This window comes from Spodoptera frugiperda, chromosome 20 (assembly GCF_023101765.2).
Source record: "Spodoptera frugiperda isolate SF20-4 chromosome 20, AGI-APGP_CSIRO_Sfru_2.0, whole genome shotgun sequence".
Classification (NCBI taxonomy): domain Eukaryota; kingdom Metazoa; phylum Arthropoda; class Insecta; order Lepidoptera; family Noctuidae; genus Spodoptera; species Spodoptera frugiperda.
The window spans coordinates 5,930,107-5,951,575 of NC_064231.1; the positions used below are offsets into that span (position 1 = coordinate 5,930,107).

The following is a 21,469-nucleotide window of genomic DNA, read 5'->3' on the forward strand; positions in this document are numbered from 1 at the left end:
GCGCCGAAGTTATTGAGGTCGCCAGTGACCCAAAAATTGTTTGAACATTAACTTAACCTTAGAGGGTTGATTGATGAAATAATGCGTAACTTTAAACAAAAAAGATACCTACTTGAAAACTTTTGCCAAAGGACTAGGTATCATTCATAATTTGTCAGTTCCAGTGAAGTATCAATTGTTCCCATAGAAGACTTTAAATCGTTTGATACTTTTGATCGTTTTAAATTGACTACCTATTTATTTAAACGTTTCCAATTATGTAGAAATAACAGTCAAGAATTTAATATTTGTGTGACTCTTAATAACAGATTTAGTATCAATACCTAATACGTTTTCGGTCTCTCACTGTTAAGTACGTAAATGTAGCCCTAATGCGTCTTACAAAATAATAGTTTTGATTTCAATCATGTTCCGGTTTCCTGGCATTTTCTGTAAAAACTGGTACGCCTAAGCAAAGGTTTTATATTTGAAATACAAAATTCACTCTTAATCCATTCCAATAAGGGCGTTATGACTCCACTCATAAATAGGTAGTTTTAGTAGGAACATTAAGACACGCACAAATGCCTGTGTTCTCATTTTCCACCACGGATTTACCTAAGCAAATTGTATTTATATCGTTCATCACGCTATTTGAAGCATATATATACTTATTTAATAGTACTATTTGGTATGTAATTTTATTAATCAAAACATGTACTTAAAAGTGTAATGATCGAGGAAATGATTGATGATAGAAATTATTGATGCGACGTGATTTTGATCTTTAACACGTTTCTAAAATACACGAGTCAGATAGGCTGTTCATTTCATGTCAATGGTATGTATTAGGATATGTTTATACCCAATTCTGGAACAATAATTGAATTTGTGTATGTTATTTAGGTTGTCTCATATTCTTGAATTAAGATCAGTATCTTCTACCTAGTTACTGTTAATAGAACGGCCATATTACCTTTCAACATGACACTATTTTCTTTTTCCTATTGTTCGGGCGATAGTTTTCCTTATCTATAGATATTAGATTACCCAGTTTTGTTTACGTATGACATTATGATGGGCGGGGACTGTGTTTAGCAAGTAGTTATTACATTTCATACGTATTTTTATTGAACAACTACTGAAATTCTGAAAAGGTGACTTAATGGATTGACTTGATGGTGATTTGGATTTTCTATTATTCTCAGTAACATAGAGCTCAAATCATAGCTGGTGAAAGTTGTGTGTTACAATTAATACGTGACGTGCATCTCTTACTTATCTCCTCTTAGTAACATATGTTTATAACTATGGTAACTATTGTAAGAAAACCTCGCGTTATTTATAGAAGAATAATTAATTTATTAACCACGACGAAGTCAAAACGAACCACGCGAAACAGCAATCAGAGGTAAAATAACTATCCTAAATCACATTCTCATTCTTGTACCCTTCCAATTGAGTCATGGTACGGCGGAATAGTTTCGCTGAACCTGCTTAGTCATATACCTACTGATTTAATATTCAATGTCATGAGATTGAAAATTGAAGCAATTTGCTTCGCAATCATAAGCTCGTAAAGCACAATAATAAAGTAAAAACAATGACAAGTTTGACGCATTCCGAAATGGAAGACAGAAGTATTCAAGGACGAGACCCGTTGAATATAATATCGATTGTTCAAGATTTTTTCGTCATTACTTCTACAATCTAATGTTTAGTTACTACTTCACTATCATAATATATTTTATTACAACTATACGAAATAGTATAAGAAACTAGGTAGTACCTATAATTACCTAAAGGTATGTATTTTCATTTGAAAAATAGTCTAATATTTACTCTACCACAATGGTGTAGGCAGTCATTAAGTTTAATAACCAACAATTTTCTAATCACATAACACAAACAGGTATAATTTCTAAATCAAAACCTTCAACGTTACCTAAGTCACGTTGTAATGAAAACGACCGTTAGACAAATAAATGTCACAACCCTCCGTTGGCAATTACTGCACGTGGTTCGAGTTATTTTTGTTCATTTCAAAACGGCTACAGAATGCTCATATTGTTTTTAGTCTGTCAAGACAATAGGACACATTATGCTACTACATAAAAGCAGGGTTAATGTGATTTCTGTAATTAACTCAGTTGTCGTAAATAGTTAATAAGATAGGTATGTTACTTGGTTCGGTTTTAATACTTATACTAATGTACTAAATAATTTGTAAAGACATTCCGATTCCAGACACACCATCTGTGTCTGGCACATGGGTTGTGTGTCTAGATAATAAACCCTTTATTCATAGATTCTACTGTATTGAGGCAGTAACTGTAAACATGAAGAAGTTATTGTTTTGTTTTGTATGAGAATTAAACAGATCCTTTAGTGAATATCCAATGGAGATTTAGGTTAACGTATATTTTAATTATTTAGGTCATATAAGAGCCGGTGTCGGTATTCATGTTTAATTTAACTCTCTGCTAAAGCTGCAATGGCTTATCACGTGTACCCTCACTAATGGCTTTGCTTTCTCGTAATTGGGTTCACGTTCGATACAGTTTGCTTTCCAATTTATAAATCCAATAAAAACAATTTGCAATATGACATTGGTCTCACAGACCAGTGGCTTCAAATATTAGGCCGCCTGTACATTTATTTGCTCGTAGGCATAAATTTAATAATTCATAATACCGTTTGGGCGTGTCATTTTAACTACCCAGAGAATACTTACAACCATTTACTGTCAACAATATGCCTCGGTTTAATTAGTGTGATTATTTCAACAATGTAATATTAATTGGCAGTCCCATTTGCTAATGAACAGGGAATCGTCTTTTTGGAATAAAATGTAACTATGTTATAGGTACGTTGCTGCAAAAATGTTACTTATGTTGAAATATATGTAAAAGTTTTTATAAAATTTGGTCTTACCTCGTAGCACTTGTGAGCAAACATCGCAAGGCGTGATTTTCTTGTAGGTGTATTCTTGAAAGTTATGTGCCTCGGAATCTCCGCCGGCGCGCATTGCGTCTCTTGCCGCTCCATTCCTCCTAGAAAACAGTTCACATTTGCACACTAATGTTCGAATTCTTTAGTCCATTTCAGAGATTGCACCAAGTTAGCTGAAGGTTCAGTGTTAAATTCTAATACAGTTTTTCTAGCTTTCTACATGCTTACTTATTGTAATACATTTACATAAGGACCTTACTAATTTACCAATTGTTTGTAAATAAAATGGAAGGGTTTTCAGTCTTATCTTTTATTTAGGTGTAATAAATTTTCAATGAAATTTAGCCTCCAACAAGACCAGTACAATGAAATTTATTAATTCTGTATGTGGGCTGTCATATTATAATTTTTGTACGTCATGGATATCGATCGGTGACGTCCAAGGTCAAGGGGAGACAGTTCGTGAATCAGTCTACGAGGTAGTCGGTAATCAGTCCCTCGCCGACACCGGCACAACTACTAATGAACTGTTCGGTAATGACTTTCCTTCGCCTTGAGGATTGCTTTAAACACGAACTATCTTTTACACAAAATTACACAATGAATTGTATCAATTAACATTTAATCAGACTGAAACAAAGCAAGCACACTGATATTCATTTTTATTGCGAACTCAATTCAAAGCTGAAAGGACTGAAGGATTCCAAGCGTATCAGAGACCTGGCGGAAGTGTTTGTTTTTATCTAAAAGCTGGTGAAAATTTACTGTCGCTAACATAAGTATTTGTTTGTGTACAAGCAGAAATAATATCAACATGCTATTTAGGATATTTTCTACGTGTCAAAGGATGAGCGATAGTTCCAACATCTGGACAAAATGAAACATGTACATACATAGGCTCACACCTACGGGGCACAGTTACCTCATTGCCATTACCGTCGACACCGCGTGGTACATTTGATTTTTTCTTTATCGATGCAAAAAGAGAGAAACATCAAGATGAACAAAACATGAATTAAACGTGATCAAATACAATTAGTGCAGAAATCTGTGTGATAGTGATGCATTTGATAACGGACAAATGATGTAAACAATCGTTTCTGATGTTTATTGTTATTAAATGAATTTTAGTATCATCACAGATTACCGTTAGTAAGTGTAAGTGATTTAATAATTACAGTGCTGTTGTGTTTATATGAGTTTTGTCTTTTTAGTTTTGTTTTAATTAAATGACTTACACTGAACGCATTTGCTGGCACTAGACACGAGGCATGATACATTTTTTTAAACAATTTCAAAATGGATGTGAGACTAGAACATTTCATATTCATATAATATAAGTTGTCGATATAGGAAAATATATTTCTTAAGACGAATATTGAAAATTCGTAACTAATAACCGTAATAATTTTGAATACGGTACTTAATTTCTGGTTGCCAAACTTGGGGATTTAATCCAAATACTAAACCCAAAATTGAAGCATATTCTTTAATTTCAGCAATTTACAGCATTAACGAATATAGACATAAAAATAAATGTCTCTGAATAGATAGTACGAAAATACATTTGTGAGTACAGGCATGTAGTCATTAGGTCCTAACGCTGTCGCCTTTTCCGGTTCACGGCGTAAATTCAAATAGGTGAACACGAAAATAGAGAATTGCTGAAAGTGGCGCTCCTTATGTATTGTGTCAACAGACTAGTTCGTAGCTCTGTGACTATTGTGTGCATCTCGTTATCTTGAGTTTCATTATTTGTATAGAGCGCTTGAAATATCGCCCGCACTGGATTTTCTTCCAAACTCAACGCCCTCGTTGAAGATTCAGTGTTACGCTTGAATTATCTTGTTTATGTTTATTTACGAGGTTGCTATCGTTTGTTTACTTACTTTGTTATTAATATTATAAAATTTTGAATATCTTCGAGTATTCTTTTTATTATTCCAAGTCTGAGAACAAATGCTTTGCCTAATATTTTTTGTTTATATTTTTATTGTTAAGTTAAGCGGATCAATAGTGCTGTGGGAATATTGTTAAAAAAATTTAAAAATTAAATTAATAATTTTGGAACCCAGTTAAGTATTTGATCATTTAAAAAAAATATATATATACTAGCGGACCCGACAGACGTTGTCCTGTCTTTCATTTGAAAATTTGTCGGATCCAATGTAAAACATTCCAAAATCAACAACTACTAATAAATTAAAAATTAATAAAAAAAATATTGTCCAGCGGACAAAATTGTGAATCTAAACCATTCTCAGATCCCCTTGAACACACACATAAAATTTCATCAAAATTAGTCCAGTCGTTTAAGAGAAGTTTAGTGACATACACACTTACAGAAGAATTATATATATAAAGATATTACTCAACCACACACGATTATAGATTGAGTCACAGATGCCGACGTAATTTTGCGTTTTTATTAGCTCTTTCAAATAATAATTAACTTTGTTAAGCACATTTAGAAGCCTTACATTGTAAAGCGGATACTTGCGTTAGTAATCTTGTTTGCAGGGAGACATAAGGCTCTTACATAATGCAAGTGATCAATAATTGTAATCTGATTTCTATGACAAACGTGACAGGGTCGAGAATCTTTCCTAGATTTTGCAACTGCATGTTCGTGATGACGCATGAAAGGAGGACAGCGTTGTACCATGTAGATTTAAATCGGGCTGGTTCAATTTCGGCGTACATGACACTGTTTGAATGGAATTTTCCCCAGTGAATAAAACAATGGATTGGGTTAACAACTCAGGTCGATGAAGATTTCAAATTTCAGCTTTGCCGAGTTACTTTTAGTGTTAAGTTACCTTATATGAAGATACTTGATTATTATTCTTTACTGTTAAAATTTGTTCTTTCTCAATTAGTTGAGAGTCTAACTTCCTGTATAAATTAATTATGAACATGAAACACGTGTACACAGTCTTTACAACTGTTATTTCCTGACCTTACTATTGCTTCGCGACGTAATTTCCTCTTAAGCGTAGCATTGGCAGGATTCTTAGTATTTTCTAGTGCATTTACGTCAAATAATGTATCTACACTGTTCTTCAGTTTTAACCTTGTGTTTTTTTTCTAATGAGTGTGCAGTGATTGCAAAAGCTGTTTTGGATTTAGGTGTGCCTCCATTGCATTGTATTTAATTTACAGTATTTAAGATTAGTTTCAACATCCATTTTGAATAAATTATTATGACATAGAACGGCAAAATTGTAACCCGTTACTTTTATTAAATTTCCATGCTTTTAATTATGAACATTTGTATTTAATTTTCTTAATGTTTATATTTTAGGTTAAACTGTTGGACTTACTTGTCTGGTGGCGCAGCATGGGGTGGGGGAGCGCTGGGCGGCTTCAGGCTTCGGAAAGCCTTTAACCACTTATTCTTCATGCTTCCAGCCGATGATGATGACAACTTTCGGTCGACTGCCGCAGCTCCGCTATCTGCCTTCGCCGCAAACAGCTCCCTCTGTTTATAAAGAAAATATCCTCGTTGAGAAAACACTAAAGATTTAGGAATTCCTACGAAATTACGAAGAAATCCCTAGCTACAGATCGCTGTACTCAAACTCTTATAATATTATGAAAACAATATCTTATGTCGTTGTTTTTACCCGACATTGTTTACCCAGTTATATTATACAATACCTGTCAAGTTCCCGCGGCGTTAAGTGCCTTTTTCAAGGTATCGTTCAAGAAGCCAATGTTGGGTTATGTAAAAATAATGTCTGTTATGGATAGAGGTAAATTACATAAAGATCCTTTGATAATGATAGGTACGAAATGTGTTTGAATATTACGAGGACGTTGTCATTACTTTGTCAATCATGTAAGGACATATATTTTTTCTTAGATTAAATAAGGATTTAAGAGATTGATAGAAACCTTACTAATATGTATTAGTTATTATATTGTGACTTAGGAATCCTTTTAAGTACTATTTTCATTCTACATTGACAATGTAAAAAGGTTTACAGATTTTATATTCATTTTGTAATTTCGAGGTTACGTATTTGTGCGATTGTTTGCCAAGATTCAGCCTGCAGCAGTCAAGGCTTGGCAACCATTTTCAGCTATCTGGGGGCACGGTAGTGCCCCCGCCAAGACGAGCCAAGCGAAGCGCAAGCGCAAGGGCACTACCTACCTTTTCTCGAAGCGCTTCGTCGTATTTTTGAACCTTCATAACTTGAGTTTGGGTTATACCAGATAAACAAAATTTTCAGGATATAATGTCAGTGGTAGACTTAATAAACCTCTAAAGTTTCAATTGCATAGCTCTTATACTTTAGATTTTATTGATATCTAAAATACCCCGATTTCGTCACTCACTCACTCACTGATGATCAACAAAATTCTTAAGGTACTTCCTGAAGTCCTAGAAAACTGAAATTTGGTATGTAAGCTAGTATTAGTACCCAAACAACAAAAAAATCCTAAAACTTGGAACTTTTACCCCCAACCCCTTAAACTAGGGGGTGAAAGTTTGTTCGAGACTTCCGCAACTTTTGACGCTAGAGGTCTGAATGCGGCCGCGGAGGGGTAAAAATCTGAAATAGGGAAACTTAATTCCCTATTTCCTGCTTGAGATCTGAAAATTATACACAAGTACATAAGAATATAATCGTCTAAGATCCAAGTATCACCCTGAACTATCGCATATTGTAAATAGTAAGCCAACGAAAAATAAAGGCAAAGATAGAGAATGGGCTATAAAAAAAGGCATCTCAGATGCACAAGAAATATACCCCAAAAAAAGAAAGAAAAAATGAGCGACAAAAAATACTTGTATTTGTCGCTCATTTTATCTTTCTATCATAAGCAACCTACAAAAAGAAATGAAATCCCACAAAAACATTTCATGTTAAATGTTGCCAAGACGAGACCATATAGCTCGCACTGTCAAAAAGTAATTAGATCCCGTGTAGAGCCAAGTTTCTAATACATATTAAACCTTGGACGTAACTGGCGAGTTGGCCGCACGGAAAGAGTTTAGAAGATTGAATAGATTTTTAAGCTCAAGCCCATATGACGAATAGCAAAAAGTCCGTGCGGCCGACTCGCCAGTTACGTCCAAGGTTTAATATGTATTAGAAACTTGGCTCTACACGGGATCTGATTACTTTTTGACAGTGCGAGCTATATGGTCTCGTCTTGGCAACATTTAACATGAAATGTTTTTGTGGGATTCTATTGTCAAAAATTGTTATTTATTGACTTCCTTATGCACATCTTGCTGGTAAAAATGGTTTTCTTTAAAAGCATTTGACAGGTCTTGAGATACAACATGGATTTATGTGGCTATATTTTCAAGTCAGTTAAATCTATTTCAAAACGGAATTGTACCGGTACACATGCTGTAAAATAGCATGCTAAAAACATTTTATTGGGTATATATGCTCAACACGAGCATGCTTGTAAGCAGTTTACATTGGCTAGCAAGGCATGCTAGTTTAAAAATTGTTACGTGCCTAATAGTTTTGTATAACTTCCTTTCCTGCACTCCCTGTTCCACCCGAGCCGCAGGTGACATTAGCAATATAATTTTGACCAACTCCGAAACATATGCTACTAAGCAGTAAGTACTCAATTGAAGCAAGCTTTCGTCCTTGAAATTACCTTAAAAAGATGCTACTATGTATTCCCTCAAGGCGTGTATATTTATCATAGTAAGCTTTTAACAATTGATCATTAAGGGTAAATCAAATAATGAAAATATTACGATCCCGGCAACGTAGGAACGATACCTATTTTAAATGAAATAACGAGACAAAGTCTATTTACCATTAATTATATCAATGCCGCTAAAGACTGTATCAAGATAACTCAACAAACATCTTACTTTACCGTCAATTTGCGATCTATCGCGAAATCGGGTCAACGATAAAGATCAGAGAATTCAGCAATAAGGGACCTAATATATTCATTCATAACGATTTCGGAAAACTGTCACGTAAAAAATAGTGCCGCCCTAGGTACCTAGTTACCTACATACATAGATATTTTTCTTAATTTTTCCTGTTTTGTAGACAGTAAACAAAAATCGACTCTATTAACTTGTTTAAGGTATACAAACAATCCTTATTTTCTAAAGATTTGTTAAAACAAAAATGTTGTGTGTTTAGCCTAACTAGTTAATGATCGTGTTACGTATATACTTATATTTTGGTTTGTATCGGTATATAAATCACTTATTCATGTAATCGATAGCATGTTGACGTGCTGAAGATGATTATTAAATCATAACTGTTGCTGCTTACAAACTGTTGTTAGGCGAAATTACTAAGAAAAATGTTTATTTTTTACATTTATTAGGGAATCCTTTTTATCGAAAGAGATTATAGACTAATTAGGTAGGTATCCGAAGTTAATCTGAGGATTAAACTTTTTTATGGTTCTCTAATGATGATGAATCCGATTAAATACTTTTTATATTAGTTAAATCCAAAGCTAACAAGTAAAGTCAAGCTTTCCATTAGGTACACTAGTAAACGGTGTCTTGTTAGTAGTTTCTAAGGCAAATTATCTTTTTCATGGCGACCTACTAAATATAAGGGGTATATTCAGATCGGAATATTCTAATCTATGTTAATGCGTTCGTTGGTAGATACTAACATTTCTCAGTAATTGTTATTGTCACGCAGACCTAGAGCTAAAAGCGTCTAATAGAAGCAATGGATTCATTGTCTTCATAAAAGCATTTTATATTCATTTACAATTCTGATATCTTGGTAATTTTTCCCTTTCGGATGGGAATATGAAATCATATGTCTTCATTGAAAGGTCGAGTAGGTATCTACCTACCTACAAGGTGCTTGACACCGGAATAGGCAGACATAATAAGTACCCGTACAATGTTGGTACTTACATACATAATATAGCGACGGATTTCATAAGGGTTTCGTTTGCCTAATGATGGTGGAGCTAAAAAAACAGCCGACCTGGTATTCAAAAGATTTTCTTTCTTTTATTTTGAAACGTTTTTGTAGCTTTCTCGTTTCAGACTTTTCTTTATATAAAAAATATAGAGATTTTTTACCGTATAGTCAACTCAAATGAACAAGCCGCGCAGTAGGGCAAAATAAAGATACCTAGATCACGTAGGTACGTTTTTATGTACTGTCAAAAATAGGTGTTTTAATTGGTTACTGTCATTTCATATTATTTTTTAAAAAGTATGAAAAGAATAAATTTCATTTATCGGAGTGTACTTATCATGAAAGTATATACCCACTTAGGAGACTTCCCTAGTGGGCTAAAGTAGGCTAGTAGGTAGACAAGAGCGCAATTTAATCAAAAGTCAATGATCATATTTCTTACCTACCGACTATCTAGAGACTTGCACATTATCTTTCATGAGAAAAAGAAACCTTGTGGGTGTATGAGGAAGATAACTTCATTGCTTCATGTATTTTTGTTGCGTAGAGTTCCATCCAGTTTTCCATGATATATCAGACACTTTCTTAATTTGCCATTTCTTTTGTATCAGTTATAGGTTTACGCGTTGGGGATAGGTGGTTTAACCTTATCCGCGCACTATGTGATGCAAATTAAGTCATTTACATGCCTTTCATTCCTCAAGCCTTTCTCAACTTTTTAAGGGTAAATTTTAAATTTTTCGCTTAAATTTGCACGTCGTCGGTCCGTCCCAGACTTTAATATTATGTATTAGGTACCGTAGTTATACATCTAAGACAATAGAATAAATTACTGTGTATTTCCTTTACGAAATACCTTTTCCATTTATATGTATGAGCTTTTAAAGATGTATTTTGAAGAATTAATATAGGTAATCGTTTATAGGAAGTGCATATATGGTCACTTAAGTAAGTTAATTAACCTAAATCGCGTTTGTCATTCTTATAAAAATATTGTAAGTTGCCAAGATTTTATAATTAATAGTAAGGTAGGTCATTATTAATTGGTTTTAATAAGTATAGACCTCAGCAAAACTAAATATAAGCTATGAGGGTTGGTGTACCTAATCATTATCATAATATTATGTAAGTATCTAAGTTTCGTACTTAGTTAATTTATGTTCTATGCAAACACTGGTGATTATACCTATATTAGTGAGTTTGAAAACTTACAGTATTTTGTTTAAGATAAATCTTTATCTATGTACCTACTTGTTCCCACTATTTCCTAAAAGGTTGACCTGAATTACGAATGGTAAACTTTCAGACATTTATGTGTTTATCCACTTATCTATTGGTAGGTACTAGTCCCTTCTTACATAAATGGTCCAATTTGAAATAAATGTTTTGAAGTTTTGACAAAGGCGAATGAATATTGTAAAAACAACTTGTAGGAGTCGAATGATAGAATATTCATTCATGAATAGATTATGAACTAAAAGAGAAGTTCATTGGAGTTCTAAATAAAATGATAATTTAAGTAAATACGGTTGCCGAATCCTGGTAGGTATGTTTACTGCGAAAGAATTAGGTAATTAAAGGTTCTCACTGTTCACCTATCTGAGTATTTCAATCGATTCTTACCTAAGTCGCGTAAAGAACATTAGCCCTTTGACTTTGAAACATTAAAAGCAGCACATTATTAGTCATGCGACGCGAACACGATGTCGTGCGTTCACTGCCCAAAAACTATTGCGTGACCTACTATTTTTTAGATAGGTTAGTGATTTTTGTTAAGCTGCCGTATTGGTTTTGCTGTGGTCGCAACATCAGCGTTATTGTTACTAGCCTCGACTTCCGAACCAAATGGAATTATGAAAGTTTTATGTAGGACGGTCCGAAAAACATGAAACTTAGGTTCCTACAAGGCACGAAAGTACAAAGAGAAGTTTTTTTTCTAATATTCAATCTGCGTGTGTCCTACTATAGTTAACTAGTTTTATAGCATACTCAAACCAGCAACAGTAACTTAAAAAAAAGTCTAAGATAGAAGACATATCATATTTATACGGCAGATGATTTTGTTTATTCGTTGGGAGTTATCAAAATAATAAATAGTCTTTCCAAATAGAAATTTATTTTGTTACGTGCCCGGTGTCTTGGGAGTCTGTATGACGACATTGTGAGGCTTTTGGGAGGAAATGTTGCCTACCTACTGAATAGTAATGGGTATATGAAGTTGTGGGCAATGTGGGCCCTTCAGTGTATTGTTTTTTTTTTACATTAATTGATTAGGTAGGTACGGATGTTCGGTTGACTTATGTACCTATGTCTCAGTTTTGATATAAGTGAGTAAACAACAAGCAAGCTCGTTTATATCTCAGAATGTTTAAGTGCATCAAGATAGAGAAGAATCGTGTCAAGTTCAAATAAAGGCCGGGACTATAAAGCGCCTTATCGCGGCGGATGGACGATGACGTGAAGCGACTTATCTACCATACCCTTTATATCTTCTTTATATTCAAGACTTCTCCAGAATCTACCTACTCCTTTACCTTACTATTTTACAATGAGCGTCTTCTGCTGGTTGTTTGTTGTTTTAGAGACAAGAATCTTAACAGATGTACCTACCTGCTTAATTCACGTTCCGCGAAATGAATTAGATGTTTACATATTATGTAAAGGTAATATAATATCAATAACTTTGTTTTTACTTCTACGAAAAGGTAAGTAGTACCTACCTACTTAATAAGAATATTGGAAACCACTTGAAATATGCTACATAAGATATAAATACTTACACTTATACTACCTACTTAGACTAGACTCAGACAGATTACACATGTGTAATTGTCTATCGAAACATTAAGTAGCGTTCTTACATAAACAATAGAAAGTCAAATATCAAATTCCATGAACAATAGGTACTTACTTTCTACACATATAGATACAGTAGGCAGGTATCTACAACCCGTGGTAGACAATACAGGTGTAAGCTTATCAATAATGATAAACAACATACCTAATAATATCACTTTTGAAAGCTGGAAAAATATTTCAAAATGTGGGAACGAGGAGATTGCTGAATATTTTAGATTGATAGATAAAAGGCCGTGGCTACCGTTCACAAAAATGACCTTCATACTTGGGATGAAACCTGTTGGACAGCAAAACAACGAGTCGGGAGGTAGACACCACTCTATAGATATGAAACGATTCACGTCGGTGGAGACGTTTTTGGCGAACACAAAAACAACATCAAGTCACTTAGATGGTTTTGTATTATTATCAAATACTTGTAGCAATTTGCTAGGTTTGAAAATAAAATAAGGGTGTTTAATCTCGTCCGCACAATCAAATGAAATAAGATAAACGAAAGGTAATTTAGATAGGAAAGGAATGAAAAGCCAACGAACTTTGGCAACTTATTCCATCTTGTATTGTTTATGTGGAAAATCCGCAGAAATCTGTTGTAGGTAGGACCGCACGATGAAGAAGATTTCATTTCGACTACGACAGAAATTACAAACTCAATGTAATGCTAAATTTTTTCATTGACATTACAAATAAGAAAAAAAAATGGAAGACTATCTACAAACTTAGGTACAAAGAGCACAAGGTAGGTGTCTAGATGTTTACCAACAACCTACTTATTCGTATTACCTATCTGTGCGTTGACATTACTGTTTTACATAACCTTATTATCATTGAACACAGGTATAATAAAATTATGCCTATTTTCCCCGGGAGAGGTTGACAGACAGCGTGTTGTAGACACACCTCTAAGTTTTCCATATTCATTAGTAGTTAGGCAATGTAAAAAAGTGGAGAGTCCGTTGCCTTATTCGCATGGACCAAAAAATTCGTCTTATTAAGTTCTGTAAATGACAAAAAAACCTTGGTTTAACAAGTCTCACTGCACATCAATTTATCCAAATCAGTAAATTATTTCAATAGATTTTGTACTTTACAACCAAGTCATAAAGCAGAAATTTATATCTATAAAAATTACGCAGATGGAGTAGGTTGACCTGCTGACGTCTATTGCCCTTCAAGAACCAAGCAGGTGTGCTGATCGTTAAATTACTTGGATCAATGAAGCTGATAACACTTCGAGCCTGAACGAAAACATTGAACTTTGAAATAACAAAAAAGAACTTGTTTATTTTGTACGGACTGTTTATCAGGACTCAATAAAGAAGGGCCTAGCAACAACACGCTTAAGGCTACGAAGATGGATTCACTTAGGATAGGTAGGTATTTACCGTGAAATGTACTTGGACACAGGTTTACAGGTGGAAGGCTGATCGGTAAGTCTTGTACCCTTGTTTGTCTTACACTTATACTGTGACAGTGACAGAATGTATGTTAAACCAGAGCAAAGTTTTAATGCGATCTAAGGACATCTAAGGTTGCGTACACTCACATCATTAAAATAGACTTGTTCCAACCGCTGTCTGGTCCTGCTAGCTTTGCTGTATTCAGGGAGGCTGGACTGTCTTCTCACACGCATCCGTTGTTCACGGTCCATCGTCATCAGATCAGATTTTTGAGATAACACTAAATAGTGTAATCTATGGATTATATCCATTGTTATATTTTTATTTAATTAAATGGAAGTTTCGTTTCTTAAATTTATACACGTCTGTTCAGTATCAAGTTTTGTCTAAAATGAGATTTGGTATATAATTTGTTACGTAAGGAAAATTTCAGTACCACAATCAAAAATCAGTAGATACACAAAATTCTAAGAAATCAAGAAGTTATTTCAAAAGTTTTAAAAGTTGTTGCCGAAGGTTTATTGATATTGAATGAATATATTTTGAAATGTAGGTTCAATATGTTTCATAAAATTATTTAAGAAACATAAATATAATTTCTGAGAATATGGTAGAAAAAAAATGTAAGTGAGTTATCGCGAGTGCGAGACGGCGCCCGCTAGTTAGGGCGGGCGCGGAGTGACTGTGGGCTGGGCGCCGGATGTAGCGTGGCGGCGATCCGACGTTACCGGGCAACCGTTTGCAAACAACACGCAATCCTAAGATGTCTACAGCTATAACTAGATGAAATAACGCCTAATAATGCTTTCATTTATGCAGAATATAAATGTAAGGCGACTGAAAACAACAACTAAGTAGGTACCTACCTACTTACATAGGAAGGTGCATATGTATACAAAAGGTGTGTAGTTATTCGATTCGTAGCAAATTAGCAATATATGTAAGGTTAATCACTTGAAGACAAAGGTACTGTTACAAAATCAATAAAATTGGCAAAAATATCGATGTTGGGTATTGCGAATTGGGACGACCTCATTAGCCTCTATAATTATTTAACCAGACCCAGACCTGGAACAACAATTTGTGCATTAGTACACAACGTTGTTCCGCGTTGGAATCGAACCCGCGACACGTGGCGCAGTAAATGGTTGTCCAGCTAGTGTACCAACCGTGCAGCCACTGCGCTAAATACAAAGAATTAAGAATTTTTAGAGAAGCGAGAAAAGAATACACGCTTTGTCCATCCGACTCATATAAGACAGTCTGCTGTATCTTTGTGGAAAGAGTAGGTAATTCATTACCTATTCGTGGCACTGAACTGATTTTCGAACCTTCGCACTCATATCACCAACTTGAGAGGCAGGCCTTAATCTCCGGGCTATCAAGACTATGATTTCATTACCATTACCTACCTACCTTAATACCCGTTTTCACTAACCTCTCCTAATTTAAAGGTATGCCCAATCTAAGATTTCACTACCCAATCCATCCATTTGGCTGATAAATTGGTGACTAGACGCGGTCGATTAGCCATAACAAGAGTATACCGAAAGTACAAGGGGATGTACTCAAATCTAGCTAGTGATACAATTAACAGTACCAGAAGGGGTTACTTAAGCGTGATACAGCACGCTAAGTGATTTTTAGTTAAGGTTAAGTGTGATTGGTGAAAATTACCATAAGGCTAACGTAAATTATACTGAGATATAGGTACAAAAAAGTAAGAACCCGATTACTTTAATACCCAATCGGTCCATTTAGCTGATAAATTGGTGACCAGACGTGGTCGAGATACAGAATTCTGGACAAGCCTGATAAAAAAAGCATTAAACACACCTAGAGCACCACGACCCACATATTTAGAAACAGAAACGGCGGTTGTTAGGTAGATATAAGGGGATGAGCTTGTTTTCAAATCTAGCTAGACCTACGCGTTGCGGTTCTAATTTGCCATTGAGTTATGAGTTCAATTAGGATCACTTATCGCTTTCAAAAGTTAATGCGAAGTGGATGGTTCTGGTTTGATAGGAGTCCTAGATAAATATTCTCCCTCTCACCGCGAGGTTATACTGTAAAGCATTAACGGTCTCTGAAGCCACATAATAATGACTAATTGTAAGCCAAATAATGCTAGACTATAATCTGAACTAATTAGTTCAGGTATTTGGAAACTGCCCTTTTGATTTTCGTTATATATAGAAATAGAAATAAACGTGAGCTTAATACCTATAATAGCAATTAATTTAAAAAACTTTTATAGGTTATGTAAGTAGATAAACAAGTATTTTATAAAACGGTAATACAAAAGATTAAGTACTAATTTCATAGTAAAACACTTATTTTTCTGTGGTAAAACTTCTATTGGTCGTTATGAAGTAAATTCAAACACGAAGATAGTGATTATCCATAAGGCATATATGTAATAAGTGTATATATTATAGAAATGTGTGAGAATCGATGAAAAAAATAATACAATTGTGTTAAACTATGAATACTTTATTAGTAGTTTTAAGGCAGACAATTATTACACCTTGAAAGTCTTACAAATTGAGACAAACATTTTTAAAGTCAAAAAGATAATACATAACTCTTTTAGTTTACTTAAATATACAACAATTAATAAATACATGTGTAAATATTTAATCTGCCAAAATAACACTAACAATTTGCCAAGACTCTATTAACGACTTTATGTACTTAAATAGTAAGTTGTGCAATACATACTCATTCGTTTATAGTCATCACAGACACAATTGGCATAGTGATATATATTTAACTAATAAAACATTTACTTATGAGGAAAAGTGTATAAACCTTATTCTTAATAAATTATGCTTAACACGATTTTTTGTAAACCACCAGATGATAACATAGCCATTGAGTAAACAGTTCATTGGGAGTACCAGCAATTGTTTATCTTCATACCATTTAATTGTAGAGTGCATAAAACTACTTATGATACACAATATTGTGTAGGTACATTGAGGCATCATTATCTTTGAGGTAAATTTAAATAGTTAATGTAATTAGGCTTTGGAAATGTAGAATAGAAGTTAAATGAACTATGAAATAGTTAAATATTTCATTCAGTGGTGGCTATATTAAATTAGTAATATATGTATATTAGTAATAGTACATGCATAACAGTTTTACGAAGATAAAAATATGGAGGGAAGTAAACAAAGTGGTAACAATAACATACATAGTTATGTGTATAATAAGCTAAATAAAAAGCAAATTCAGTTTATCATTAGTTGATACAAGATAAATTGTGCCACAATGAGTTAACATTAACAACTTTATTAAGTGAGACAGTAATTGATTGAATACAATACGAAATGTACATACAAATATTCAAACATTACATCTGCATAAACATTTTTGAACTTTTAACAACTTATTGTACTTAAGAACAGAAATCTAAAACAATTCTTTCATATACTAAATTCTTGGGGTGTCTATGCATTGTGCATAACTTAAAGCACCATAACTTAAATTGACTAATTAAATTTAATGTACTTATGCATGATTGATGTCTTTGAGAATATTCTGGTCCTTGATTTAAAGATATTTAGATAAATTATTATCAAACAATATTATGCTAATCTATTAACTCCATTGAACTAATGAACAAATGCTCCATATATTATTATGATTCTGTTATCTTTGATTTACCGTTCAGTTTGCCGAGCTGACCTAACATAAGGACAGTATTAATTAAATTTTCTGAGTAAATACGTTGATTTGTTTCCATTCTTCTCAGTTTCTGGACAACATATTTGGAGAAAAATTCCAGCTCATTTTCATTGCCTTGAATCCTTGGTTCATCCTCTAAACTCCGTTTACGTTTAGCCTCACGGGGGTTGGTGATATTATTCTTAGCTTTTCTTTTTGGGGACGGATTTCCCTTGCCATCACTACTTCCACTGTTGAAAAAACCTAGGTTCAGGTCTTCAGCCAGATCATTAGCTTCTTCCTCATTCAACTGTATAGTTAGATCATCTGGCACTGTTACCATAGGAACATGGTTTTCAGAAAATATAGGGGAAGGTAGGAATGATACTCGTTTTCGTACTTTTACTGCTGAATGCTTTGGTTTAGCAATGGATGTATCTTCAGCAGTAGCTCCTACTGTATGTCTTCGGTTTGACTTCTGTTTTGTTGATTCTGAGTTGTGAAGACGGCTTACCGATTGTTTGTTGCTCCAGAAGTTTACCTTGATCTTTTGCTTAGGTTTAGGTTTCTGTTCAACAGGCTTTGGTTTATTTAAGACAGTGGGGAATTTGTACCGAATATTATCATCCTCATCTTTAACTTTTTCAGTTTTCTTGAGTTTCGGTGATTTAGCATTATTGTTAAAGAAGTTAGTGTTCAACTTGTACCTTACTGTCTCATCTTCTGATTCATAGCCATTTTTCTTAGAAGATTTATCAGTTGATGCAGATTTCATTGTTTTGATGATATGATTAGCTCTTTAGTATCAGTACAAGATTAACAGTCTTTTACAGCACCTGGAATGAAACAAAAATAAAATCAATGAATAAGGTAGTATCACGTTTCACTATAAAAATATAACGTAGTCAACGCCAACTTCATTTCAAATGTAGAACAGTTTAAGTAATTAGACATTTCGCGTAGGTTTCGGCAGTGTTTCCCGCCCAAACATTTGTCAACAACATCATGTAAATAAAGCTGTTATCATAACACAAAAGTCAATAACCTTGAGCATTAAGAGAAAATAAACACGTGTTAATTTAAATTGTAATGATTTATGCCCCATACCGTTTCTATTAATGGCAAGGAAATAGAAGATAATAATGTTTTGAGGTTATGCGACGTTTACATTAATTTAATATTAAAAATTAAGGGAAATTGTTACTAAAAACTAGGAAGAGTAGGGTACAAACATAAACTATAATTGTTATGTTATCACTAATGGTAGTTAAAGTCCATTTTTCACACAATATTGTCTCGTCATCATTAACATTTGATAGGCAATTACTATTACATAATCATAATATTTTATGGAATAAATCTTACCTTTATAAAATTTCATTATTATTCACCACAAATTCACTCACTATGTTGGTCACTAAACTCAAAAATAAATAAATATTATCCACGAATACAAACACGACACGCACGATTTCGAGTGTTCATGACGCAGATCAGTTCCAAAATTATCCGCTAGAGGCGTAGCATCAGCGCGCGGGAAAATTACGGGCGCGTTCGGAAATACAAATAGAATGGAAGTAGAAAAAATCTTGGAAGCTGAGAGTTTTGACAATATCGGGTAAACCGAGATTTTAATTGATAGATATTTAATTTAATTCAAAAGATTAAGGTTAACATTAACAGTATTCTAAAAAAATTAATACTTTGCGACCGATTTTTTACATTGTCAATGTCGGGATCGGGCCGACTGCGACTGCGGCTGTTGCATTATTAGCGCTAACTGGTATGTCTCGTTATTTATTGGTACTAGTAGGTAATAAAATGTAATTAAATTAATATAATAAAAATATTTAGTTTTAAATATAATGTTTTATTATTATTTAATTTTAAATATTTTTATTAAGTAGCTAATTTAGGGTAAGGAAGTCATGTCACAGAATAATAAGTAAAGTAATGTTTATAGGTGTAATATGTGTATATTTAAATAATATGAAATATTAAATCAATAATTACATACGTAAATAATTACACTAAATAAAAATTAATATTAAATACTTAATAATTTTCTTTGCCTGCCTGTAATTAAGTTTTTTTTCTGAAGTATTATGTACACTACAGAAGAACCTTATTATTTTGTGCTTCTACTGTGTCGTAGATGCATTTAATAATATACACTTCAAACTCTGACCCATAAGGGCCTTGTGTTGTTTCGTGCGGGAATAGAACCCGTCACGGTAAAGCCGGTTACTTCATTTCTAGGATTTTGAGAGTAATTTTGAGATAGATATCCCTAAATATTTTAGTCAATTTTGGTTATAAAATCAATAAAATAATTAAAATCCAATTAAGTAGATATGTTGTGTAAGTAGTTACCCACAAAAAATGAATCACATATATTTGGGTATTAATGTTTAAGAATACCTATGTAATTTACCTACTGACAGTCTAGGTATTTATTTGCTTTACATGTACATAAATGAAATAGTGCCTAACCTACCTATTGTTATCAGTTCTGTTATAAAGATTTTCACTCCATTTTACCGCATTTTTCATTAACATGGCTAAACGTTTTCTTTCACAGTATGCATGTCTAAACAAAACATCTTAGAACGGGGGTACGTAATGTCAATAGTGTTCAAAAGATGAGCGAAGCACGACACATCTTTTCAAAAGACATGTTTGAACGTAGCATCATTTTAAAATATGACCTTACCTAATAAAAACTAAGGGAATATAGAAAACTCATTGGTCCCTTGTATTTTTTAATTAATCACTTGTACCATTAAGTAATAGGACACTTATTTACTTACCATATGATTTTTCATGGAAATCCACCCCATCTTCGCACGGAACTTCAGTTTACGTTTAGGATTATCCGTGATTAACGATTTATAATACAACACAGTCACAATTAATGTCTTATTTAGCGATTTACACGCTATTTTGTTTAAAAGCTTAAGCTTTGTGTGCCGCGAATTGAGAGGTTATGACGGTCTGCGAGATCTGCTCTCGGACTGAGTGGGAGGCTGTGCGCAATGCGGCAACGCGGCTGTCTACAAAACATTAAGCTTTAACAAAGTGCTCACGTATGCAGACAAAACAAACAATACCAATAATCCATCATTTTCGAAATCGAAGAATATTAGTTTTTTATTTTAACGCGCGCGAAGGTAAGAAAAAAATCCAAACGTCAAAAATACATTTTTTTTTTATAAAAAAATATGCTTTAAACAGGGTTCTATTTTCAAAATACTTTATATTTTTTTAAGCAAATAATGATTTAATGATCAGTAAATATGAATACTCTGTGCAATTTATTTTATAACCGCGGGAAAACTTTGAATCTATTGATTTCGAATTGCGAACGTCTTTTCGCATGTGCCTAGAGCTAGGCGTGCGCACTAGAAACTAGAGTTTATGAATGGCTCAAGTTCTCTTTAAGGGTTGTCCTAGAAAGTAAAATATTGTCTATTAACTTTAACGTCAACGCTTTGTCTTCGTTCTTCCATTTTCTCAAGGGATGGGTAGAATTAGAGAGAAACAAGAATAGGAACTTGTTAAAAATTTAACTCGTAAAAAATAGTTATCAAACGTTAGAGATTAGGTACATGAGTACCTACCTAACTAGCTTAAGTTTAAATTGACAAGACTTAGGTGAGTAGTTACCGACATCTGTCATAGGCTCATAGGTGTTTTTGAAAACGAAAATGTAAATAG

The 21,469-nt window shown here is 33.6% G+C and overlaps 2 protein-coding genes across 13 annotated transcripts in view; both read right to left on the reverse strand.

Annotated features, from left to right (window-relative positions):
* LOC118281882 (uncharacterized) overlaps nucleotides 1-21,469 on the reverse strand; it is a 173,360-nt gene that overhangs the window by 12,533 nt on the left and 139,358 nt on the right. For 11 of the 12 annotated variants that reach the window (XM_035602658.2, XM_050701701.1, XM_035602676.2 and 8 more), the window contains 3 exons: nucleotides 6,255-6,412; nucleotides 3,854-3,898; nucleotides 2,914-3,032 (listed from right to left, as the gene is read on the reverse strand). In XM_035602658.2, the coding sequence (XP_035458551.1) occupies nucleotides 2,914-3,032; nucleotides 3,854-3,898; nucleotides 6,255-6,412 (322 nt within the window). The remainder of the gene's footprint in view (nucleotides 1-2,913; nucleotides 3,033-3,853; nucleotides 3,899-6,254; nucleotides 6,413-21,469) is intronic. The other variant, XM_035602668.2, reaches the window with a different exon arrangement.
* LOC118281949 (uncharacterized) lies at nucleotides 16,553-19,277 on the reverse strand. Its single transcript, XM_035602796.2, has 2 exons — nucleotides 19,118-19,277; nucleotides 16,553-18,588 (listed from the first exon to the last, which is right to left on the reverse strand). Exon 2 carries the CDS (start codon nucleotides 18,525-18,527, stop codon nucleotides 17,727-17,729), a length of 801 nt encoding a protein of 266 aa, XP_035458689.2. The 5' UTR covers nucleotides 18,528-18,588; nucleotides 19,118-19,277; the 3' UTR covers nucleotides 16,553-17,726.